General features: G+C 36.1%; 1 protein-coding gene across 12 annotated transcripts in view; it reads left to right on the plus strand.

The window, feature by feature from the left end:
* The window catches only part of KIF20B (kinesin family member 20B), a 67,523-nt gene that overhangs the window by 38,845 nt on the left and 2,220 nt on the right, over positions 1–26,458 (plus strand). For 7 of the 12 annotated variants that reach the window (XM_032312120.1, XM_032312119.1, XM_032312118.1 and 4 more), the window contains 11 exons: positions 3,834–3,953; positions 5,883–5,943; positions 6,959–7,084; positions 7,949–8,076; positions 9,440–9,595; positions 14,388–14,564; positions 16,218–16,328; positions 18,532–18,729; positions 19,728–19,796; positions 21,458–21,559; positions 21,956–22,106. In XM_032312120.1, the coding sequence (XP_032168011.1) occupies positions 3,834–3,953; positions 5,883–5,943; positions 6,959–7,084; positions 7,949–8,076; positions 9,440–9,595; positions 14,388–14,564; positions 16,218–16,328; positions 18,532–18,729; positions 19,728–19,796; positions 21,458–21,559; positions 21,956–22,106 (1,399 nt within the window). The remainder of the gene's footprint in view (positions 1–3,833; positions 3,954–5,882; positions 5,944–6,958; positions 7,085–7,948; positions 8,077–9,439; positions 9,596–14,387; positions 14,565–16,217; positions 16,329–18,531; positions 18,730–19,727; positions 19,797–21,457; positions 21,560–21,955; positions 22,107–26,458) is intronic. The other 5 variants (XM_032312124.1, XM_032312130.1, XM_032312123.1 and 2 more) reach the window with 4 other exon arrangements.

Consider the following 26,458-nt stretch of genomic DNA (forward strand, 5'->3'; position numbering starts at 1 on the left):
TCTTTTATCTTCTAAAAATATAATTTAAGTCATACCTATTTATTATTTCTAAGCAGTATATTGTATTTTTCTGAGACTCTTTATTTTTCACATATTCCTGAGGTTCATTTATATATGGTTATAATAACTACTTCCACCCTTGTGTGAAGGGTGTGTGCAATTTATTTATCCATTTGCCAGTTGACCAGTCAGATTTTTTTCTTCTTTTTTTGCTCTTAGAAACTGTATTCCTCTCTTACACATGCCTGTGGGTATACTTGTGCAAGAGTTTATATTCCGGGGGTGGAATTGTTTGATCAGAGGATATGAAGGGGTATATCATTGTCATTTGAAATGGCATTCCTCTGATTACTTAATGAAGTACAGCATCTATTCATGTTTTTATTGGATATTTGTCTCTTCTGGTTTCTAGTCTATGAAATCATTTGTTCATATTTTCTTTCTTTTTTTTAAGATTTTATTCACTTGAGAGAGAGAGAGAGAACATAAGCAGGGGGAGAGACAGAGGGAGAGGGAAAAACAGACACCCTGCTGAGCTCAGAGCCCAACTTGGGGCTTGATCCCAGTACCTAGAGATCATGACCTGAGCCAGAGGCAGATGCTTAACCATTTGAGCCACCCAGGTGCCCCCTATATTTTCTTTCTTTCTTTCTTTTTTTAATATTTTTTTCTTTTTTTATTAACATATAACATATTATTAGTCCCAGGGGTACAAGTCTGTGAATCTCTAGGTTTACACGCTTCACATCACTCACCATAGCACGTACCTTCCCCAATGTCCATAACCCCACCACCCTCATATTTTCTTTTAATTGTGCGATCCTTTATTTTTATTTTAAAGATTTTATTTATTTATTTCACAGAAAGAGAGAACACAAGTTGGGGGGCGGGGAGAAGCAGAGGGAGAAGGAGAAGCTGACTCCCCACTGAGCAGGGAGCCAGATTTGGGGCTTAATCTTAGGACCCCAGGATCATGACCTAAGCCAAAGGCATTCGCTTAACCGACTGAGCCACCCAGGTACCCGTGTTTTACAATGCAAAATACTGTGATGTTTCTTGTAATTACATACAGAAGGTTTCCAGGTCATGTGACAAATATTTCAGTACTAGATCAGATTAGAAATGTAAGACAGTAAAGATGACTTAAACTATAATTAGTTATAGGAAAATTCTTAGTCAAATCAGTAAGTTCAAAGCAATGTGGCATAATTTAGAAAAGCACTTCTTTGTCACTCAAAAGATTTGGATTGTTTACTTTCTAGACATGTAAAGTCCCTGGTTTAAGATACTATTTCTGGGACGCCTGGGTGGCTCAGCTGATTAAGCAGCTGCCTTCGGCTCAGGTCATGATCCCAGCGTCCTGGGATCGAGTCCCACATCGGGCTCCTTGCTCCGCGGGGAGCCTGCTTCTCCCTCTGCCTCTGCCTTCCACTCTGTCTGCCTGTGCTCGCTCTCGCTCGCTCTCTCTCTGACAAATAAATAAATAAAATCTTTAAAAAAAAAAAAAAAAAGATACTATTTCTGAGCACCATGATTATCAGTAAGCATTTCAGGCATGGTATAATTGACTTTGACTCAAGTGGAACCAATTACTTAAATAATAGCTCTTTTTTCCAATTAAATAATAACTTCTTTTTCTAATTAAACCTTTTTATTGTATATATTATTTGGAAAAAAAATTTTTAAAGACTTTATTTATTTATTTGGCAGAGACAGAATGAGAGAGGGAACACAAGTGGGGAGGAGCAGAGAGAGAGGGAGAAGCAGGCTTCCTACTGAGCAGAGAGCCTGATGTGGGGCTCAATCCCAGAACCCTCAGGGGCTCCTGACCTGAGCCAAAGGCAGACGCTTAATGACTGAACAACCCAGGCGCCCAGGAAATATTTTTTAACAAATGTAGATTTAAATGAAAGCCTTCTTCCCAAACGTTTCTCTTTTCTTTTTAAATATAACAGCTCTTGTCAGTGTTCTTTTAGATCACTTTTAGATCACTAAAGCGCACTTTTTTTAAATTTAAAAAATTATTTTAAGGATTTTATTTATTTGAGAGAGAGGGAAGAGGGGCAAAGGGAGAGGGAGAAGCAGACTCCTGCTGAGCAAGGAGCCTGATGTGGGGCTCCATCCCGAGACCCCAGGATCATGATCTGAGCCAAAGACAGATGCTGAACTGACTGAGCCACCCAGGCACCCTAAAACACACTTCTGGATCATGAAAACACAAACTAATTATTTAGATACATATATTATGTTGTATTTAACATAGTGTATTAGATTAATTTATCTAATTAGATACATATATTGTGCTTAACAATGTATGTAAATACTGTACATACTTATATGTTTTAATTTTTGTTTATGGGGTCACCTATATATAAAGATTGCTTTTTAACTTTGAGATTTTTTTCATTCCACTTTCTATAAGTGTATCTCTTTTTCAGTTATGTTACTAGTATTCTAATAATAGTTATAAAGATTGTTTTCTCTTTTTCAAAATAATGTGTAATGTCAATGCTAATACTACTACTAATAATAACAGCTTACTCTGGGTCAGTTATGCTGAGTTTATACATAATATTTCATTTAGTTCTCAGACTAATATTAGGGGTAGGCATTGTTTTTAATTATGTATTGTGAGGTATAACTTGTTCAAGTTCACTTAGCTAGTAAATGGTAGAGCCAGGATGGAAACTGACGTGGTCCCTATGTGCATATTGATGCAACACATGATCTTTATTTATTATTGGTTGACACTTTATACCTGTAAAATTGATAAGGTTGGTGTTTGTTACTACAAGTTCCACATTTTTAAACAAAATAAGCAGATAAATAAATAGTCTTAATGTATGATTATAAAGGAAATATGTATTGTAGTAAGTTTGGAACTTTCAGAAAGTCTAAAAAGGAATGTAAAAATTCCCTGAAACCAAACCACTCAGAGCTATTATTATTAAGTATATTTCCATGCCCTTTATGAAGGAGAACTTTTTTCAATTAATTTTCTTCATTTTATGAAATCTCTAGAATTGATGTGATGGAAATGAAATTGGCATAAAGATGTTTGTAGATTATATATATATATTTTGTGAAGATTTACATACTAGTTCATAGTGCTTTTGATTTCTCTAACAGGTTTGTAGAACGAGGTTACCAGTAAAATAAAAGATCAACTGACCTTCACATACATGAATAACTTTTGTTCTTGTAACTGTTCCATTTTCATCCTCTGTGGGCCATTATTTGCTTTTAAAGTATTTCTTGTTTTACTGGATCACATTACTCAATAACTGTTGGAAAACTGAGCCAGTATTTTCCTCTTAGAGTATCTTTATTGATTTCTTTGTGATAATGGTTTTGCTGTTGCAAGGTGCTGTGTTGATTCTTTTTTTGAGAGCACTTACAGAGTTTGAGATTCTTAAAATATCGTTAGAAGAAAATGATCTTTTCATGTGCATTCTCCTTTAGTGTATTAAGAAATTTCCTGATAATTTGAAGTCATATCACACAGTATGTTAGAATCTATAATTTTTCTAAATGTTTTTTTTTTTTTAAAGATTTTATTTATTTATTGGAGAGAGACAGGAAGAGACATAGTGAGACAGTGAGAATATGAGCGGAAGAAGAGGGAGAAGCCCCAAAGTGGGGCTCAGTCCTAGGACTCTGGGATCATGACTTGATTCAAGGCAGATGTTTAACTGACTGAGCCACCTGGGCACCCCTCTAATGGGTTTTAAAAGATAACAAATTTTTGAACCACTGGCCATGAATTTTAAAAGTCAACAAAAATTTAGCATTTATAAAAATATTTAATTTGTTTTATAAACGTTACTTTTTAGGTTTCTGTAATGCGTGATGAGGAGAAATTACTGCGGATTAAAATTAATGAACTGGAGAAAAAGAAAAACCAGTGTTTGCAGGAAATAGATATGAAACAGCGAACTATTCAGCAACTCAAGGTAACAGTCTTGTTTTTAAAAATAGTTTAAGTAGATTCTGTTGTACGTTTTAGTGTCTACTTAAATGTATCTATTCTTTTTTTCTTTTAAAGATTTTATTTATTTATTTGAGAGAGTGAGTGTGAGTGGGGGAAGGGTACAGAGGGAGAGAAAGAAAGAGAATCTCAAGCAGTCTCCCCACTGAGCTTGGAGCCCGATGCTGGCCCTGATCTCCTGATCCTGAGATCATGATGTGAGCCAAAATCGAGAGTCAGACACTTAACCAGCTGAGCCAGGCAGGCACCTCAGTGTATCAGTTCTTTATAACAGATTCTCTCTTGACTATTTCTGGAATCTAAAAATTAATTACTTAAATAAGGTCATAGTGATTTGCTTCTAATGAATAGAGTATGGAAAGGAAAAATTAGTAACTTCACAGTAGAGAAACCTGGCAGACACCACCTTAACCAGGTGTTCAAGAATGACATCACCAGTAGTAAATCATATTGATACCATGTGCTTCCTGATTTGACGTGTGTGACCAGAAAGGCACATCTCTTATGTGGTATTTTTCCCCCCAAATCCATAACTTCAGTCTAATCATGAGACAACATCAAACAAATCCAAACTGAGGATGTTTGTATACAATACCCGACCAGTAAAAAGTGTCAGGGCCTTTAAAGAAAGGGACTACCAAGGACTTCTCACAAATTGGAGGAGATTAAGGGGACACGATTACTAAATTCAGTCTTATATCCTATATGAGATCCTAGAAGCAAAAAATGATATTCACTGGAGAAACTGGTGAAATCCAATACAGTCTATAGTGTTGTTAAAATTATTTATAGCAGTGCTAATTTCTTTTTTTCATACAAAGATGATTGTTTCCATATTTTAAATAATAGAGCATAGAGACTCAACTGCTCATATTTTGGTCCAGTGTTTCTCGATTTTTAAATAAATGTACTGTGGTAATACAAGAGTTAACATTAGGGGAAGCTAAGTAGAGCTTATACGGGATATGTTTGCTATCTTTGTGACTCTTCTGTAATTCTAAAACCATTTCAGAATAAAAAGCAAAAAGAAAATGAAGCTCATGTCTTACAAAAAGTGTCCTTTTGGAAAAAGGACACTTAAAAAGCAAAATCCCTTTTTAAGTGGTTAAATTTTGCTTGACATCAGTTAAATGGATTTGGCAACAATTATAAAGTGGTTTTATTGTATTCTTTGCATGTTGACTTTTGAATGAAGCAAACTAATGACTATTTAAGTGTAAACACATGATTTTAATTTTTAACTGAATCTAATCCTAATAAAACAGTCTGTGCTTTCATAATAGGTTTCTGAGATTTTCAGGTTCTGTAATGATTCATTCCAAGACTTGAAATGTAAGGAGATAGTGTTGATGTTAAATGAGATAGGGAGTGAAAGTTGGATTACCTGATAGGTTAAAACTAGAATTGGAGGATTTCCAGGGCCCGTAATTTACTCTTGCCTCTTGTGGCTCCTGTTACTTTTTTCAAACTCCCCAGCTACTTCCTACATAGAGGGGGTGGAGGACCCTATTTTTCTGCCCTTTAAGTTTATTGATAAGAGGCTTTTTTTTTTTTTTTTTATGGCGTTCCTTGTTCCTCCTATGTTAAATGCATAGTAAACCTCCATTTCTTCATTTCTTCTTTTTCTGGTGTGTAGGAGAACATGGTAGCTTAAAAAAATTGAGTAAATAAAATGACTGGGTAGTAAACTTTGTGGTGGATTAAAGGTGTCAAGTTTTTTCACCCAGCCCTTTTCTCTAGGGCAAAAGAAACTTGGAAGCATGAGACTAGTAGTCAACCTTATGGGAGAGAGATTTCAAACCCAACATTGAACCCTGTTTTCAGGTTTCACTGTTAAATACCACTGTTCATTTTAGTTACATTTGCATTGAATTCATGCTTTTTCATCTTGCAGGAGCAGTTAAGTAATCAAAATGTGGAAGAAGCTATGCAACAGTATGAGAGAGTGTGCAAAGGTCAGGAACAAACCTCTACTTCCAGTACTAAAATAACTGCAGAATAGGTAGTCACCATAAAAATTGAGTTAGCATTTTCCTTTGAAATTTATAAAGTAAGGGCAACAAAAGATGTAACTTTATCAAAAGAGAAGAGCATTGATTTTAGTGAGTGACTTGTAAACATAAAGTTTATTCTTTTTTTTTTTTTTTTAAGATTTTATTTATTTATTTGACAGAGGGAGAGCGAGAGTGGGAACACAAGCAGGGGGAGTAGGAGAGGGAAAAGCAGGCTTCCCGCTGAGCAGGGAGTCCTGCTCAGTGGGGCTCAATCCCAGGACCCTGGGATCATGACCTGAGCCAAAGGCAGACACTTAATGACTCAGCCACCCAGGCCACCCAAAAAGTTTATTCTTAGAAAAATAAAACATTAAGAAACATACAGTGGAATACTATGCAGCCTTCAAAAGAAATGAAATCTTGCCATTTGCAATGATGTGGATAGAATTAGACGGTATTAGGCTTAGTGAAATAAGTCAATCAGAGAAAGACGATTATCATATGATCTCTCTAATATGAGGAATTTGAGAGTCTAGGCGGGGGCTTGTTGGGAGGTAGGGAGGGTAAAAATGAAACAAAATGGGATCGGGAGGGAGACAAGCCATTAGAGACTCTTAATCTCATGAAACAAACTGAGGGTTGCTGGGGCGGGGGTAGGGATAGTGGCTGGGTTATGGACACTGGGCAGGGTATGTGCTATGGTGAGTGCTATGGAATGTGTAAGCCTGATAATTCATAGACCTGTACGCCTGGGGCAAATAGTACATTATATGTTAATAAAAAAACAAATATTCAGTTAAACGAATATTGATTTCTAAGTAATGGCCAGTATTTTGTGAAAAACAAAGTCATTAGTTACATTGGTCACAATGAATGGAATAGCTTTTTAGACAAAATCATGTAGGAATATATGTCAAGTAAAACATCTTTAATATAGATGTTAGTAGCTTCTAAAATGTTCTCCCTGAATTTTTAGATGTAAATGTTAAAGAAAAAATAATTGAAGACATGCGAATGACCCTGGAAGAACAGGAACAAACTCAGGTGGAACAGGAACGAGTGCTCGAGGCTAAGTTAGAGGAAGCTGAAAGACTGGCCACAGGTAAAACAAGACTGCTCAAATATCTCCAGACCCACTTGACATTTTCTGTATTTCCCTAGATTTCTTTCCTTTTTAAATGTTCTTTAGTATTTTATTTTAAAGATTTTATTTATTTATTTGACAGAGACAGCGAGAAAGGGAACACAAGCAGGGGGAGTGGGAGAGGAAGAAGCAGGCTCCCTGCCCACCAGGGAGCCTGATGTGGGGCTCCAACTCTGGGATCATGACCTGAGCTGAAGGCAGATGCTTAATGACTGAGCCACCCAGGTGGCCCAAGTGGTTTAGTATTTAAAATAATTCATAGTGAAAAAGTATTGGTTTGTTTTTGGAGTGTCCTATCACTTGCTATTTTCCAGTGTGATGAAAATTATTTTATCTAAGTAAAATCATGCATAGTAAAGAAGGAATAAGGATACTTTCATAATAACCAGATGGTAACTTACAATGTTTCCCAGACATTAAAAACGAATTTTCAACTAAGTTTCAGCTCTGTCCAGCTTCTTAGTATCATCTTGTATGTTTATCTTGGTAAATACTCTGATTCCATCCTTCAGAATACCATCACAGTTTCTTTGATTTTTTGAGAACCATGTGAGATTTCCTGTATAACGAAGATTGAGATGTGTTTATACTGTATACTCTGAACACTGTTCAGTGAGCTCCGAAGAGGTCCTCATACTTACTCTTCTCTGGGCATTTTATAAGAACTCTTCAAAGTGCAGCCCTTAGAATTGTCTCAATTCTATCTGTGTTTATGTTTTTCTTCTGGGCTCTACTGATTCTTGTCTGTATCTTATGCTGTATGTATCTCTATATGGTATAACTTGCATGTGCTTTAAAAAATAATTTACGTTTTCAAATTAGAATTGGAAAAATGGAAGGAAAAGTGCAACGATCTGGAAGCCAAAAGTAATCAAAGTTCAAACAGAGAACTTGAAGATAACACAGATACACTTAGTGAAAAGCTCAGTAAGCTTCAGGATGAGTTACAGGTATGATTTGCTGTATGTATGTATCTAGCCCTGGTATTTCTTACGAGAGGAGAATTCAGCGAATACTTTAAAATTAATTTAAATATGGGGGAAACATTACCTGGGAAATGTTAACATATAGGTATAATTTTTCAGTATACATTGAGATGACATTGGGGCAGAAATTCCCAAGATACAAACCACTATTAGTGCCAATGAAAATACAGTGGTTGGGTCTTCTCTTTTATATTCTATATATTTAATTCTTGAATCACTACCTCTTATATGTTTGTACCTATTTTTCTACTCCTTAAACTTCTTAGTTCTCAAATTCTGCTATGGAAAAGAGGACTGTTAGGAAGAGTATTTTGTATATAATCATTTTAATTTTCAGTTATAAATTTGGAAAAGAATACAGTTGTGTATCTGGACACTGGAATATACTTGAAACTGTATTATATAAAGGATATTCTGTTTTGCATTTGTATTTTTTCCATGTTTAGTTCTAAATACTGTATAGAATACAACATATGGAGAAAATATTTTTAATGGGGTTTACCAAATACCATTTAAAATTTTATATGTTTTATTAAAAGGAACTAGTTTTGAAATTGAAGAAAGCATAATAGTGATTTTAAAAAGTTGGCTGCATCTAAATTATTTTCTTAAATTCATGCTATATGTAATCAGATACTGAACAAATAAAAAAATGCTTTCTTTTGTTAACTATTAATTATATATTCTAGAATTTACCCTTTCTATTGGGAAAATCCCAAAGCAGAACAAAGTAAATACTCCATTATTTATGAAAAAATATTAGCTATATTGGGAATGTTCATATTTAGGAGTATTGGTTTATTTTATGTTCTCAAATGATTAATCACATAGATTATAAACTTTGTAATTCTGGAATGGAAATTACTGATCAGCTATATCCTCAGTCTAGCCATTCCCAGTGTTCCTCAGATTCATGAATGTCCTGTTGCACAAGTTATTTTTTACTTGGCATCGCGTCTACCCAGAAATATTTTATTTTTAAAACCATACAGTTAGAAATGACCATCACAAACCAGGGCTTTTTCTTTTCTGGCATTTAGAAGGCTTGGTCTTTATAACTGTTTCAGTTATCTCCTTCACTGATGAAGGAGAGTCCTTAAATGGTTTATAAAAGAAAGTCCATTTGGAAAAGGAAACAAGCAGTGTTCATTTTATAATCTGAAATAAACTCTGATCTTATTGTTTAAGGAAAAATACTTATTTTTAATTTTCAAAAAGGTTAAAAAGTGATAGGTTATATGATATGTTTTAAAAATAAATTTGTTGACTGTTGCTTAAGTATTATTTAAGCACGTGATAGTTATTTGTATGATTTTTATATACATAGGAATGTGAACATAAATATAAAGCCGATAGAAAGAAATGGCTAGAAGAAAAAATGATGCTTATCACTCAGGCAAAAGAAGCTGAGAATCTTCGAAACAAAGAGATGAAAAAATATGCTGAAGACAGAGAGCGTTGTTTAAAACAACAAAATGAAGTGGTCGGTAACAATTGTACTTTATCTTTGATGTATTTCACCAGCTTCATTCGTTTGTTAAGTTTATCCCTGAGATTTTTACCAGTCTTTACATGGTTGCCTGATTTTCTCACTCTTTTAAAAGACAGTCTGTTTGTAAGATGACTTTTCTGTCCCAATTTTGAAGTTCACTTACATTCTTATTTTAACTTACTTCAGTCCATTTAGCAAGTTGGGAAAATGCCTAATTACATCTTAGTATCTAGATACAGAGCCTAAACATCTCTTTCTTTTGATTGGCTACAGGGTGAACTCTATTATAAAATTTTGCATTGTGAACTGTAGATTCTATTAATATGGTGTATGTTATCTCATAAGCTGATTTTTTTTTAAAAAGATTTTATTTATTTGACAGATAGAGATCACAAGTAGGCAGAGAGGCAGGAGGAGAGAGGGGGAAGCAGGCTCCCTGCTGAGCAGCAGAGAGCCTGATGTGGGGCTCAATCCCAGGACCCTGGGATCATGACCTGAGCCGAAGGCAGAGGCTTTAACCCACTGAGCCACCCAGGTGCCCCTCATAAGCTGATTTGATCAGGACTTTTAATTAAAAAGTCATTTATGGGTGCCTGGGTGGCTCAGTTGGTTGAGCATCTGACCCTTGGTTTTGGCTCAGGTCATGGTCTTGGGGTCATGAGATCGAGCCCTTTGTTGGTGTCCACAGTAAATATGGAGTCTGCTTGAGATTCTCTCTCCCTCTCCGTCCCTCCCCCAGCTTGTGCTCTTTTCTGTCTCTAAAATAAATTAAAAAAAATTTTTTTTAAAGATTTTTATTTATTTATTTCACAGACAGAGATCACAAGTAGGCAGAGAGAGACCGGGGAAGCAGACTCTCCACTGAGCAGGGAGCCCGATGTGGGGCTTGATCCCAGGACGCTAGGATCATGACCTGAGCCAAAGGCAGAGGCTTAATCCACTGAGCCACCCAGGCACCCCTAAAATAAATAAAATCTTAAAAAAAAAAGTCAGCTAAATAGTTTCTTGAAGACAATCAGTAAAAATACCCCTCAGTTTTTATCTTCAATAGCTATAGCTCTTAATAGCAATTCTTAGCTTGTTTTTCCTCTCCTGTTTTAATTGACTGCTTAGTCTGTTTGACACCGTATGTTGCCAACAGAAAAAAGAAGTTAAAAGGTATTGTTGGTCTTAGGAAAGCTATTGTACAACACATTGACTCTGTCTTTAAATGAAAAGCCTCCTTTCAGTAGTAGTAAGTTGGCAGTATCACATTGTCGTTACTGGTTATTTTTGTTTGTTTATGACAGAATTTTACAGATAATTGCTGAGCTTCCTTTTAAAACCAAGATATTAATAGTAAGTTAAGGTTGGTTTTCCCCCTGATTTTTAAAAATAATTTTACCTTTTTATTTTGAAACCATTTTATTTACAGAAAAGTTGCCAAACTACTTCAGAGTTCCTGTGTACTTACCACTAACTTCTGATGTTAGCACCTAACATCACAATAGTACAATGATCAAAATCAACAAATTAACATTATTGTATTTCTGTTTGCTACTTTGTGGAACATATTAGAATTTCATGGATTTTACCACTGTTATCTTTTTCTGGGTCCAGGGTCTCATCTATAATACTACATTACATTAGTTGTCTTTTTTTTGTTTTTGTTTTTTGTTTTTTTAAGATTTTATTTATTTACTTGAGAGAGAGCTAAAGAGAGAGAGAGTCTGAGCTCGGGAGAGGGACAGAAGGAGAGGGAGAAGCAGAGTCCCTGCTGAACAGAGAGCCCAATGTGGGGTTTGATCCGAGGATCCCAGGACAATGACCTAAGCCAAAGTCAGATGCTTAACTGAGCCACCCAGGTGCTCCCTAGCTGTCATTTCCTTAGAGTCTTGACTCTTTTTGTCATAAGCTAAATCATGGAAGACTAATAACTCGTCATTACTACAGCTCTGAAATGGCAATATAGTTCATGTCCCAATTCCACATGATTGAGTATATCTTCAGAAAATGCGTTGAGCATGATTCTCTGATGCTGCATTTGTCTTTTTTTTTTTTTTTTTTAAAGATTTTATTTATTTATTTGTCAGAGAGAGAGAGAGCGAGCGAGAGCGAGCACAGGCAGACAGAGTGGAAGGCAGAGGCAGAGGGAGAAGCAGGCTCCCTGCGGAGCAAGGAGCCCAATGTGGGACTCGATCCCAGGACGCTGGGATCATGACCTGAGCCGAAGGCAGCTGCTTAACCAACTGAGCCACCCAGGCGTCCCTGCATTTGTCTTAACAGTAAAGGTTGCTACTAGTTCTCTGCTCTTGTCCCACAGCCCATCATACTTTCCTAGGCAATAGTAAGAGGCAAGAAGTGGAATCAAAACTGTTGGCACTGTCCGTCACTCCAGCACTAAACCAGTAATAGAGCTATTTTCTTTTCCTAGTCAGTGATCCCTCTGGCAGCAGTGCTAGCAAGTAAACCTACATTAAGTTGTTTTGTTTTTCTTTTTAAGAGCTAGAGAGCATGTTTGAGGGGCAGGGAGGGAGGATCAGGCAAAGAGGGAGAGAGAGAATCTGAAGTAGGCTCTACACCCCATGAGGAACCTTATGACCTGAACCAATATCAAGAGTTGGAAGCTTAACTGACTGAACCCCTAGGTGCCCGAAACCTACTTTCAGTTTTTAATCCTAGAGAAAGCTAGCTTCCTTCTTTCTCCTATATATTTCTTTGCAGTTATACCTAGGATGTATGTCCTGCCATATTAAGGTATAAATTGTTAATTTATAAAATTGTCACATGTAATGCAGTAAATCACAGTAAATAAAACTAACGATAATTCCGTGAACTGTTGTAAAGTCAGTGTCCACTTAAGTACCACCCATTTCAAGAAAGAGAACATTACCAGCCCCCCCAGGGGGCTCCTCTTCTGTTTCTTTCCTAGTGGTAATAACTATTCTGTCTTAATGTTGTACTTTAGTTTTGGCCAGTTTTCACTTTTATGTAAATGGAATTATGCAGGATGCATTTGTTTGTACCTGGCTTCTTTCAGCATTATGTTTGTGAGAATTACTCATGTCACATATAGCTGGAATTAGTCCGTTTTCATTACTGAATATTGCAGTGTATAAATATACCATGGCCTCTTCATTTTAATACTGAGGATATGTGAATTATTTTCTGCTTTGAGATATTACATGTAAATTCTCCCATAAACATTTTTATACATTTCTCTCAGTCACATGTGCATGCATTTCTCTTGCATAATTAGCTAAGAATGGAAGTGTTGGATGATAGGGTATACGTGTGTCGAACTCTGGTAGAATGTCAGGTTGGTTTTCAGAGTAGTTATACCCATTTATACTCTAATTAGTATTAGGGTTACTGTATATTTTTAAAAATGTGGTATTACTGGTCATTTTTTATGGTTTTAATGTGCTTTTCCCTGAGTATTAATGAGGTTGAAGATTATGGGGCCCTGTACCTTTTTCCTCTTGGACTATCTGGCTTTTTCTAGTTGATATGTAGGAGCTTCTTATGCTTTCTGGATGGGAACCCTCCTATCCTTGTCATGTGTTGCAAGTACCTTTTTTCAGTTTCTAGTTTACTTTTTATTCCCTTAATGCCTTTTTATGAATTCGAGTTCTTAAATATATTTTAGTTCATTTTCCTGATCTTTTCCTTTATTAACCCTAAAGACATGAAGGTGTTCTCTTATACTTTTTCCTGTATAGGTTTTTACCTTTCCTATTTTGATTCTAGTATTGAGTTTTGTGTTGGAGTGAGTTAGGCATCAAGACTAATTTTTTAATGTGGGTTACTAATTTTCCTGGTAGTACTTATTGACAAAAAACCTTTCCCACTGCTCTGGCACTTTTGTCCAAAGATTACTTTTTGTATATGGTATGAGATTGGGATTGGGGTTCTTTTTTTTTTTCAGTTGGCTGTTGTTCAGCATTCTTTATTGAAAAGACTGTCCTTTCCTCCACTGGCTTATTTTGGTGTTATTGTAGAATGTCAACTGACCATGAGCTTGTAGACCTTCTTTTCAATTCCACTGATTTCTGTTCCTACCAGTATCACATTGTCTTGATTATTATAGTGGGCTTGAAATGACAGTGTATTTATTCCTACTTTGTTCTTCATCTTCAACATAATTTTTACTATTCTAGATCGTTTGCATTTTCATATAACTTTTACAGTGAGCCTTCCCATTTCCATATACTTGCACTCTCACCTGCCTGGATTTTGATTGAGATTGTTTTGACTTTGTTTAGATCTATTTAGGGAAAACTGACATCTTAACAATATGGAGTCTTTTGATCATTAGCACAAATTATCTCTCCATTTATTGATGTATTTTTCTTTCAGCAGTGTTTTGTGGCTCCTCATGTTTAGGTCTGATGCATATTTTCTTTAATTCATTACTATCATGGTTTTAGAACTCATTGAAAATGATATTTCAAATTTTCATTTCTCTGTTGTTTTTTCCTATTAATTTGTCATTTGCTTGACTGTAGTTTTACCCTCTCATTTCCAAAATACTGGGGGAAATGCTAGCATTAGTTTAAAAACCATAATTGCTTTTTGAAAAAGTGACCAATAAACTGATTCTTGGAATGAGGGTGGGATAAGGATAAATACAGCATGTGGGCAGTAAATATGGAAAGGCATTGTGTATTTTGTTTTACAAGTAAATATGTTATCTAGCCTTAACTATGTAGTTTGTTCCTTGTCTTATTCATAGTTGTGTTATTTCTAGTAAAAATTTCAAAAAATTCTTACTTTCATAATGTTTTCTTTATTTTCTGGTTAGGAAATACTTAGAGCACAACTGGCAGAGAAAGATGAGAATCTTCAGAAGTGGCGAGAAGAACGGGATCGACTGGTTGCAGCTTTGGAAGTACAGCTGAAGGAACTGATCTCCAGTAATATCCAGAAAGATAATGAAATTGAGCAATTAAGAAAGATCACGTTGGAGCCTCCTGAAACCGTGAGTAGAATCTTACCCTTATCTTTCAGTGCCTTTTTTTTAATTGAACACAGGAATTTTTCACAATTATTTAATTGATTAACTCTCAGGAGATAGAAAAATAAGTTTCAATAGATCACAGAGGAATCAGAGTTGGAAGAGTTATTTGGGTAGTTATTATGTATGTCATGTTTTCAGAGTTTTATCATTATGATTGATTTGCCAGTGACCAACTGAGAAATAGTACTTCCTCAAATATTTTGGTCATATCTTTCAGGTAGCGTAATTAGAAAATAAACAATTTGTGATTTAGTCCCTCATCTACCTCTCAAATGTGGAAATGTGATTCAACCTGAACCCTTGGTAATATTTAAATACTTGGGCCCACCCTAACAACTATATAGTTGACTATATAAAGATATGAATTGTTTTGAAAATGAATTGTTTTGATAGTGACTCACGATGGTGAGTCATTCAGGAGTTACTTTTGTAATATTACATCAGGGTTGGGAACCCTGCATGGAGAGAGGATTGCATTTCACAGATAGCTACTTCCTGGTGTAATCGAATTAGGGTACATCTGAAGCTAGTCTTTCCAAAATAAATGATCAATGCTTAAGAATTTGCTGCCTCCAGACAATAGGAAGATAAATGTATGTGCCTGTCTGTCACAACAAAAGACTTCATGATCCTAAGAGGAAGACTGCTAAAAAAAAGAGGTAGTAGCACGTGTTATAAACAGCACAGACTAGAAACAGCAAAACTAGGTGTGTGTTGCTGTCACTGTGATTTCGGGATCTTTGGGAAAATTACTTACTACATCTGAACTTCTCTAAAACAGAGATAGTAATGTCTTCCTAATAGAGTTGTGAAAATTGAGAACATTTGCAAAACAGTTAGTACAGTTTTTACCAAAGTGGATGTCAATACATGCTAGTTGTTCCATATTGTAGATTCGGTACAACCTTTTTTATCTGGGTAGGTGACATAAGGAATATATATGACTTCTGCTTTTGATGGCAGTTGTGAGAAGGCAGAATTTTTCAAGTGGTGGAATTGTGGAATTTATCAAGTTTATCAAGGTGGAATGGTAGAATTTATGAAGTTTAAAAATATAATCTGATACTTCTTTATATATCCCTTAAATAGAGTATAGGAATAGAACATACCCTATGACTGAGAAAAAGGGATGAGGTGCGCAGCAGGAAAAGGTTTAGTTATCAATATGGTCTTTTCTACTCTGATACTGTAGTTGCATTCTCAAGACTCCTCAAGTTTTTCAGAATGGTGTCGTTAAAGCGGTTGCTGGGGTTCCAGCACTTCCAACTTAATACAGATCTTAGCCATGTGATTTTACTTCTTTAGGTTTTGGTTTCCTCATCTAGAAAGTAGGAATGATTATTCTTGCCAAATCTAGCTGAGAGAGTTGGAATGAAAGTAAAATGAGAGAATACACTTAAAATTTTGAAAATTGAAAGTAGTCTTTTAGATTTCTCTTTCAATCAGGGCCAGGGGCTGGCAAGTTTCCCAGCCTTTCCTAAGTCTCTGAGAATGAGAGGAGGAAGTCTTTCATTACTTCCGTGATTTAATCCACCCAAATCTCGATTTTCTTTTCTTCAGGTGAAGTGTTTTAATATATATTTGGTTACAGTGGCTTGTTTTAATATTTCTTAGGAAGAACAAAATGTCGATATCAAGCCTACACATCTGAGTTCAATGGATCCTGGCAGAGTTGAAATGGAACCTCAGTCAACAAGTTGTGAAGTTTCTAGGAATGAGGTAGAGGTGGGCATTTGGTAACTCAGTCTACTTTTTACCCTCTTTACAGTGACTGTTAGTTAGTAAATAACACTTGCAAGTTTAGTATCTTGCTGTGCAATTATGTGTATGTGCTCTTGGCTTTGGGAAGGAAAACCTAAAGCCTTTTGAGAAGTGAAATTCTTTTGGAAGATTAGATCCCCAAATGGTATTAATCTCTTCTCAAAATGATACTCATTGCAAACAACAGATCTGTTATTATAAACAAACTTGATGGTCAGAAATAGGAAATCCTACAAAAGATAAAACATGGATGATGTCCTCATAAGATGTCTATTCTATTCAATATATTTTTTTTAAATTGTACCCATTTAATAACTTTGTCACCATATCTCAGTAATTCACAGTGAGTTTCCTTAATCTGTAGTGGGCTTAGGGTTCTATGAATCACTTTGGATAATAGATAGAGTCTTAGATTACCTATGAAATAGATAAAAATTCTATGTCACTTAAAGTTTTGAAGACAAAATTCCTTTTTTTCATTTGTTTTTAAAACACATTTGCAAGTTTTCAGTGTTGGTTGGGAACATTGCTAAATACTGAGACAAACATAAGGCACGATCGCCATCCTCAAGGAGTAAAGAATGTAGTAAGACAGATGCCTAAATGACTACTTGTTTGACTTCTTCTTGTGGACTAAGAGTCCTGAAGAGTGCTAAGAGGAACATTGCCTGAGAGGAAGATATGATGAATTTTTCCTGAGTGGTTGTGGATGTGGATTAGAGAAGCTAACATCATAGTGGGTCTTGAGGTGAATAGATTTTACCGAGCTATGAATAGGAAGAGAGGGGTATCTTAAGCTGGAGAAATAGCAGTAGCCATTTCTTTTCTCTTGCCCTTTCTTTGATAGTTTTTGGTGGAGTTTCAGATAATTAGCATTGGCCTTAGAGACTAAGATCATATCATTTGAAGAAAAGTTTGAAGTTAATTCATAAACAAGATTAATCTTGATTGCAAAGGCAGTTATATATGGAACATTTCTTTATAAATTTATATATAAATTTATGTATGTTTATACAACTATATATATATACATAAATTTATGTCCTAAACCTCCTGATTCCAATTCTTACTACGAATTCCAAAAGTTACTGTGTATTCTGGGGAGTGGTTTTTGTTATGCTGGTTTGTATATTTTTCTTGCCTTTATGAAATCAATATGCTCTGTTTTGCTTAAAGTCTGAAATGATTCATTCATAGAGCTAAAAGTTGATTTCTGGGAGCTCAGCTGGACCTATATGTGGCCTCTCCCTGTGGCTTGGGCTTCTCAAAGCACAGTGGCTGCATTCTGAATGAGGCATTTTGAAGGGGGAGTGGAAATAACTTTTCAAAGAGGACAGGATGGCAGTTATAGGCTTCTTATGATTGAGCCTCAGAACGTTGATGTTATTTCCACCACATCCTGTTGGCCATGGCAGTCTTTAAGGACCACTCAGATTCAAGGAAGGGGAATGAGACTCCATTTCTCAATGGGAAGAGAGTAACAAAGAATTAGAAGCCAATTTAATCTACCTTAACTAGGGTGCTTATTAAAAATCCTAGACTCTTTCCTAGGAGATTGCTGATTTAGTAGGTTTGTGATGCAGGAGGTCCCATAATTTATTCTTCATGGTAACCCTGGAAGTAGATAAGCCTTTGTCAACAAGAGAAAAGAAAAAAAGTGAAGAGATTAAGGAAGCTTCTCAAAGTAACCCAGAGTAAGAGGTGAGCAGAACTAGTATTCAAACCAGTCATCCCTGACTCCAGTAGCAGTGCTCTCCCACATCACGGGGGCTGCCTCCTGGGGCCAGGACTAAGAGGCAGGTGGGACTAGTGAGGCTCTTTGTTCTGGGTGCAAAATAAAAATGGAGTACGAACAAACTCAGTAGTAGGTTTGTGGTAGGGTCCAAGAATCCTTTTTAAACAAATTGTCTAAATTATCCTTATGATCATACAAGTTTGGGAAATACTGATCTCTGTTTCCTTGGATTTTAACATATCATGTATATACCTGGAGAGGGTAGATCATAACTTCATCTTTCTGTCCTTGCTGTGGTTTATTTGACCCAGCACTCTTTTAATCTTTTCCAATTCATTGTCTCTGATAGGTATTTGAAAGAGTTAATTCTTGGTGATTCATGAATTCATATTCTGCAAATAAGATTTGTTTTTCTTTTTAATTCTGTTGTAGGATGGCTCTGTAGTTCTTGACTCTTGTGAAGTGTCAACAGAAAATAATCAAACCACTCGATTTCCAAAACCTGAGTTAGAGATTCAATTTACACCTTTACGCCCAAACAAAATGGCAGTGAAACACCCTGGTTGCACTTTACCCGTGACGGTTAAGATTCCCAAGGCCCGGAAGAGGAAGAGTAATGAAATGGAGGAGGTAAGTACTTAACTAATGAGTAAATTTAACAAGCAAAACCTAAGCTTAGTTATTATACATAATTAAACTTTCATACAGCCTTCTTGTTCATAAGCACTGTTATTGGAGACCAAAATCATAATTTGTGGCAAATTTTGTACTCCTTAAGAATATTATTGTGGGGCACCTTACTGGTTCCGTCGTTAAGCGGCTGCCTTTGGCTATGTCATGATCCCAGGGTCCTGGGATCAAGCCCTGCAGTGGGCTTCCTGCTTAGCAGGAAGCCTGCCTCTCCCTCTCTCACTCCCCCTGCTTGTGTTCCTTCTCTCGCTGTCTCTCTCTCTCTCTGTCAAATAAATAAATAAAATCTTGAAAAAAAAAAGACTATTATTGTAGTTGAATAGTCCTTAAACAAAAAGCTTAGGGTTATTTTAAAACTTAGCCTTTGTTTCATCGAAGCTGTGAGAGGTTGATCGATGGTAGATTTCAGAGGAAAGCTATTTCAGTATACCAGTCCTGTTCAAACTTAGTGACTTTTCCTTCTAGTGGAAGAGAAAAGGGTTGATAAATTACAGAAACCAAATGGCTAAATTGCTCGAGTATACTCTTTGTTATTTAAGTAAAATCTAGTTCCCTATGGTTATAGTAGATTTTGGAAGAGAGACTTTTTCTATCAGCTGGCATATTAAAATGTGGCCCTCTGTTTAGTGGTAGGATACAAACTCTTTACTACTTTGTACTGTAGCTCTCTGATTGTAGGGTTAGCAAATCTTTTGCCATATCCTAGTCAAGCAGGTTTGGCTGGTCACATAAACTTTCTCATTTTCAGTTTACTACTTTTGGAAATAAAGGATTAGAGATAATATGTTTAAAATGCTTAGCTTTTGTTCCACATTTGGTGGATACATAATAAATGGTAATATTTATTTTAAAAAGTAACTTGTTTTAAATTTAAAACTAATTATAAACTCTCTAGCACAATAACTTCTTCAACTTTTTTTTTTCCTACCTCTTTAAAGAGTAGTATATTTTCAAGCTGGTGGAAGAGCAGAAATAATATTAACCATACTCCTGAGGCTCTCTGTCAGGTAATAAATTTGCCAAATGAAATTTATTTAGCATCTTTCCTGCTACATCTAGAATACTTTAGTGCTTGTTTAGTAGAGCCTTATTTAACTTTTATTCAATATTTATTTAATTTATATTTAATAAATTTTAGATAACATTAAAATAGTATTTTAATTTCATTATGATCTATTTTGACTTTTCCTTGATTCATTTTTTTCAAGGGAAAAGAAAAAATTGGTTGTGTATTCAGGGATTTGAAAACCCATTATTTTATTCATTTTACTGTTTGTATATACACTCCTCAAGTGTTTTTCAGAATAGATATCCAGATTGGTGTAGATAAATCATGTAGAAATTGAAGGTTTTTCCTGATTTGACTAGTTCTTCACTGCTCTAGTAAACCGAGTGTTGTAAGGTCCTCATGACAGCCACTTGTGTAGTGCTTTGTACGTTCTAACCCAGTGAAGACTCTAGAGCCCTCTTCAATGCACACTGCAAGTATGATTCATTACTACTGTGCATTTGTTTCCCATTGATGCCATCTGTCTTTCCCCTTTCAGGAAGTCCACTTCTTATTACCCTTATGACTTCTGCTTTGTAACTTGAATTCTGAGGTTCAGTCATAATGTTTTCTTTGTTTCTTTTCTTGCTTTTTTTTTTTCCCTTTTATGTTTATAATCTTTGGTACAACTACGATTTGTATGAGTTTGATTCAGTTAATATACTACAAGAGACTTTGTCCCAAGAGAAGTTCTATGGGAGAAAAAAAGTAATATGTCATACCTATTTAGTAGGGAAGATAGATTATATTTCTTGATTTTAACATTTTGCCTGTGCTTATACTGAAGATTTTTACTTGTTCTTGTTCTGTTTTGTTTTTGATGCTGCCAGATTTCAGTAAGAGTTCTTAAACATAGAGACTCTGCATGATTTGGGAGTTGGGGAAAGAGTAGATGTATTGCTATATTTTAGAAATGGGGTTCAAATAAAAGATGTATCCCTTCTACTATTTCTTATTTAGCTTATGTAATTTCATTATTTATGATGTGTGTGAAAAATACATACCTTCAGTCATGTTCCCATATATGTGTGTATTAAATCCTCACATTGTACATCTTAAACTTACCTATGTTATATGTCAATAATACCTCAATAAAGTTGGGAGAAAAAGTCATAACGTCGGTCAGGGTTTTTCAAGTTCAGCATGATTGATATTGGGTTTATACACCTCTGTTTTGGAAGGCTCTCCTATGCATTTATAAGGGTATTTAGGAGCATTGCTGGCCTCTACTACTAGTTGCCAGTAAACACCTTCCTACCCCAGCAATGACAACCCAGAATATCTCCAGACATTGTCAATGTCTCCTAGGGTCAAAATCACCCTTGGTTAAAAACCATCATCTTGGGATGCCTGGGTGGCTCCATGGGTTAAGCTTCTGCCTTCGGCTCAGGTCATGATCTCAGGGTCCTGGGATCAAACCTCCATTGGCTCTCTGCTCAGCCGGGAGCCAGCTTCCCCCTTCTCTCTCTGCCTGCTACTCTGCCTACTTATGATCTCTCTCTCTTTCTCTGTCAAATAAATAAATAAAATCTTCAAAAGAAAAAAAATCATCTTTTTTTAAAGCCTAGACAAAGAAAATATTGTTAGGAATTAACTAGTACTGAAATTCATTAATTTTAGGACTTGGTGAAATGTGAAAATAAAAAGAATGCTACACCCAGACCTAATCTGAAGTCTCCTGTTTCTGAGCATAGAAATTCTTCTGTCAAAAAGGAACAAAAGGTTTGTCTTTAAATGTGTTCAGAATTGACCATTTTCTTAACTTACATTTATAAAGTAGAATATAAAAATAAAGATGTAAAAGTTGATCAGTAATTACTCAGAAATCCACTTTTGTCCAGTTATAACTCATTTATATTCCATTTCTTATTCATCTAACTTGGCTTAGAGTATAGCCTTCAGCATTGGGCCAGCCCCAGGCCCTTCAATACTTCGGAATCCGTCTTATCAGCCTGTCACACCCATCTTGCTAGGCCTTGGTTCTTTTACCCTCCTCTCATTTACCTAATCCCAAGTTCCTTGCCTGCGAATTTGTGGCCTCTTTTTATTCAGCTATGGTTACAACTGTTTCCTGTTAACATTTCTCATTGACAGTAACAAAAAATGTTTGTTTTTTAGGTTTCTACACGTCCATCATCTAAGAAAACATACTCTTTACGGAGTCAGGCGTCCACAGTTTGTACAAATGTGACCACTAAGAAAAAAGAAGGAACACTACAGAAATTTGGAGACTTCTTACAACATTCTCCAACAATTCTTCAATCAAAAGGTTTGCAGAAAACTAAATGACCTTTTATGTTAGATGTTTTCTAATATCCGACTAGTGTGTAAACTCAACAACAGTGATTACCATTGTTCTAACAGACATTGTCTTATTTTGATTACTATGGGAGAGTATGAGAGGGTGTGATGCTTAGACGTTCACTGGAGTGGAAGAGAATGAACCATGTGTGAGTACAGTTGAGCCTTGAGCAACACGGGTTTGAACAGCACAGGTTGACGTATATGTGGATGGTTTTTGTTTTCTTTTGTTTTTAGAGGTGGGAGCAGAGGGAGAGGGAAAGAGAATCCCAAGCAGGCTCCATGTTCAGCGTGGAGCCCGACAGAGGGCTTAATCTCTCAGCCCTGAAATCATGACCTGAGCCAGAATCAAAATTCAAAGGCCTAACTGACTGAGTCACACAGGTGCCCCATGGATGTTTTTTGATAAGTACACTACTGTAAATGTATTTTCTCTTATGATTTTCTCAATAACATTTTGTTTTCTCTAGTTTATTGTTAGAATTCACTATATAATGCATACAAAATGTGTGTTAATCAGTAAGAGTTGTGATCAGCAGTAGGCTATTAGTAGTTAACTTTTTGGAGCGTCAAAAGTTGAACTCAGATTTTTGACATTATGCAAGGGTCAGAACCCCAAAGCTCTGTGTTCTTCAAGGATCAAATTAATTCAAAGCGGCTTGCTTCATGTACTTATAGGGTTCAAGCAAAATGCTGTGGTAGTATTGGAGGGAAGAGAGCTATTTTGATTCAGAGGCTAAGGGAAAATTTTAATTTTTGGAAGAGATGGGATTAGCTTGGGTATTGAAATCCTGGCAGGATTACACCCTCTAGAGGTAACCACTATATTATGGTATATATTCTTAATGGTATATTTTTCTATGCATTGACAAACATTATCGATCCATATATATAAAAAATATGTATTTCTGTAAATATCTATTGGGTTTAGTTGCTTCATGCTTTTTTCTTTATAATATAGCATTAACCTTATTAACTACCTGTGTATAAACACATACTAAGACCTATACTTTTTCTGTACACATATACATAAACACAAACATACATGTATATGTACACACATACACCCACACACACATCTGCTGGAGGGGAACAGTTTTAACAGAGGCACAGTACCAGGAGAGCGTAGCGCATATGCAGGCACTTTGGGTTAACAGTACATATCTGACATGGAGAGTGTGGAGAGAGCATTGGGGAAAGGGACAGGCAGTAGAGTAGATTTTCAGGAGATTGCCTCAATGGTAGCACTTAGATAAATTAGAGACTGGAAGTGAGGAGAATGGGGAAGGACAGGAACTAAAGCAGGGGATAGTAGAAGTCTGAATACACTTTCTGTAAAAACTTAACACAGAGGTCCCCGAACTTTCTTCGTTCACAGTGCCCTTAATGTCTCAGTGAGTGATTTTTTTGTTTGTTTTCATTGTTCCCCTGTACCCAGAGAAACACCTAATATTTTATCCATTAGTACTAAGGCCAAACAACCACTGAAAACTCAGCTTCTGAAAATCAGGGTTACAAAGATACATCATCATCAAAAGGAATGTAATATGTTATCATTTGAAACTATGAATTATCTTGAGCTATTGAAATATTTAAAATATTTCAAGATGCTCTTGTGAGTTGGCTCTAGTGTTAGTGCACAGCTTGGGAACTTCAGACTTACCAGAACCCATTTGTATATATTTTTCAAAAAATATGTACTTTTTTAAAAGGCGTAATTAGTATAAACATAGAAGGGACAAACAGCAAACTGTTAAATGTCTGAATATGGAGAGGCAGGACTTGTTATTTTAGATCCATAAGTATTTTATTTAAATTATATTGATTAGCACTTACATAGTAAAAGAAAATAGGTTTTCAAGGACAGGGAAGTACCCATATGGTAACTGACTTCCTTATTTGGTTGACTCAGCTCTATAACCTCTTCCCTTCCTGTATACCTGGTGTGGGTCTTTATTTTATTTTATTTTTTTCCATTTCATTTATTTACTTGACAGAGAGACAGAAGAGAGGGAACACAAGCAGGGGGAGTGGGAGAGGGAGAAGCAGGCTTCCAGTTTAGCAGGAAGCCCAAAGCAGGGCTTAATCTCAGGACCCTGAGATCATGACCTGAGCTGAAGGCAGACACAAGGACTGAGCTACCCAGGTGCCTGGTTTTTTTGCTGCTGTTGTTATTGTTGTTTATTTGTTCTTTTGTTTTGTTAAGTTTATTTATTTAATCTCTGTACCCAGCATGGGGCTTGAACTCACAACCCTGAGATCTAGAGTCAGATGCTTTTCTGACTGGGCCAACCAGGTGCCCCTAGTGTGGGGTTTTTAAAAGTTATTTCTAGGAGTAGAAGATACCCCTATTTTGCATTATAACTACACTGTGTCTGTTGTTGATCACTTGGAAATGTAGGGGGAAAAAACAGGTATTAATTTTAAAAATCTGTCCTAGATAATCACCGTTATTTCATTCCTTCATTCACTGGTTTTCCAACTTTTTCCTCTTACCTATCTCCTGTCCATCCAGTGTGTGGCTGCCCGTGATCTTTTCAAAGTGCAAATTGAATTAGTTAAGCTATGATTTTTGTTTTCTTACTTTTTGCACTACACTATAAACTTCATAAGCGCAGCATGTCTGTATGGTTCCTATTCTCAGCTCTTAGTATTGGGCTGGCACACTGTAATGAGGGGTTTGGTGGTACTGGCCCAAATCTTCTTTTTAGGCTGACCATAGGCAGTTACAAAGGCTTTACCTGTTAGGCCTCATGGGGAAAACAGCCCTCCCCACAGCAAAGGAGAGCAGTTTCTGAAAGGAGTCAAGGACTCAGGACCCTGGCCAGCAATGCCCTGATCCATAGCTGCAGTTCTAGCCAAGGTCCCTTCATTGAGAGCCTCTTTACCAGGGCCCTTCAGCGGAGAGATTCCTCAGGCACTTCTGCCTAAGACCTTCTTATGGCAGGAAAGGGGAGGGAAGCTTGAAGACACTATCTCCTCTGACTTTACTTTTCCATTCTTAGCCCTTCCTCTGGCCTCCAGTCCCAAGATCCATAAAACTGCAGTGCAAGAGCTTTTTGTTCAGTGCTCCCTCGGCAGGGGGTGACCCCCCAGTTCTGTGCTGATCTTCCTGACCTGGACCACACGTGGGGAAAGACAGAAGGTGGGGGTGGGGGTTGGCACTTTCTTACGTTTTGCCTCTTGCTTATTCTATTATTGCAGTAAGTAGTTAAAGGTTTAAGTGTTACTTTCATTGTGGCTTATTGACTTAATAGGTTGCTCTGACATTGGGCAGCTCAGGTCTTTCAAGGATAAATTAACACTTTACAAGTAGATTTTCAGTTTAGCATATTTCCTTCAATATTTTTTCTATTTAAAAAAATACACTTGATATTATATGTACAAGGATTTTCTACCCAGGAGGTTCCCAGATGGAAATATGTTTTCTATTAAAATTAATATGTACCTGTTGAAAGACAAATGTACAAAGTAAGAATTGAAAATTTTTATTCCACTTCCCAGAAGCAATCAACTATTAAGAATTTGATTTACTCTATGTGTGTGTGTCTGTGTGTATTAGTGATAAGCAAAGGGCTCACAATTCTAAACTACTTTCACTTAACATTTATTGTGGATATCTTTACATATGCGTACTGCTGCATAGTCCAGGCTTTTTTGCATAACAGCGTAAGGCTTTCCAAGTCATTAAAAACACCTGAATTTTATTGACTGTACTCTAATTTACCAGACCTTTTTTGACATTAGCCAAATGATGTTTTATTTATTTGCTTTTTTGTTTTTGCTGTTCATCATTATTCATGTGTTTATGAGACAGTTAATTTTTTTCTTTGTGAGTTGACTAGTCGTGTCCTTTCACAGTGCTTTTTCTCTTTAATTTGGTATGTTTTTCTTTATTAAGGATCATACCTTTTCAATTAGAAAGTTATTTGTTTCAGGATTTAAATAATTTACACACACACACACACACAGATTTTTTTTCTTTTAGGTCCAAACAAGATTTTTAAATTTTTTTAAATTAACATTTAATGTATTATTTGCCACAGAGGTACGGGTCTGTGAATCAGCAAGCTTACACATTTCACAGCATTCACCATAGCAGATAGCCTCCCCAGTGTCCATAACCCAGCCACCGTATCTCTAACAGCCCCACCCCCCAGCAACCTTCAGTTTGTTTTATGAGATTAAGAGTCTCTTATGGTTTGTCTCCCTCCTGATCCCATCTTTTTTTTTTTTTAAGATTTTATTTATTTACTTGACAGAGACAGAGAGATCACAAGTAGTCAGAGAGGCAGGCAGAGAGAGGAGGAAGCAGGCACC

This window comes from Mustela erminea, chromosome 14, assembly GCF_009829155.1.
Source record: "Mustela erminea isolate mMusErm1 chromosome 14, mMusErm1.Pri, whole genome shotgun sequence".
NCBI lineage: Eukaryota > Metazoa > Chordata > Mammalia > Carnivora > Mustelidae > Mustela > Mustela erminea.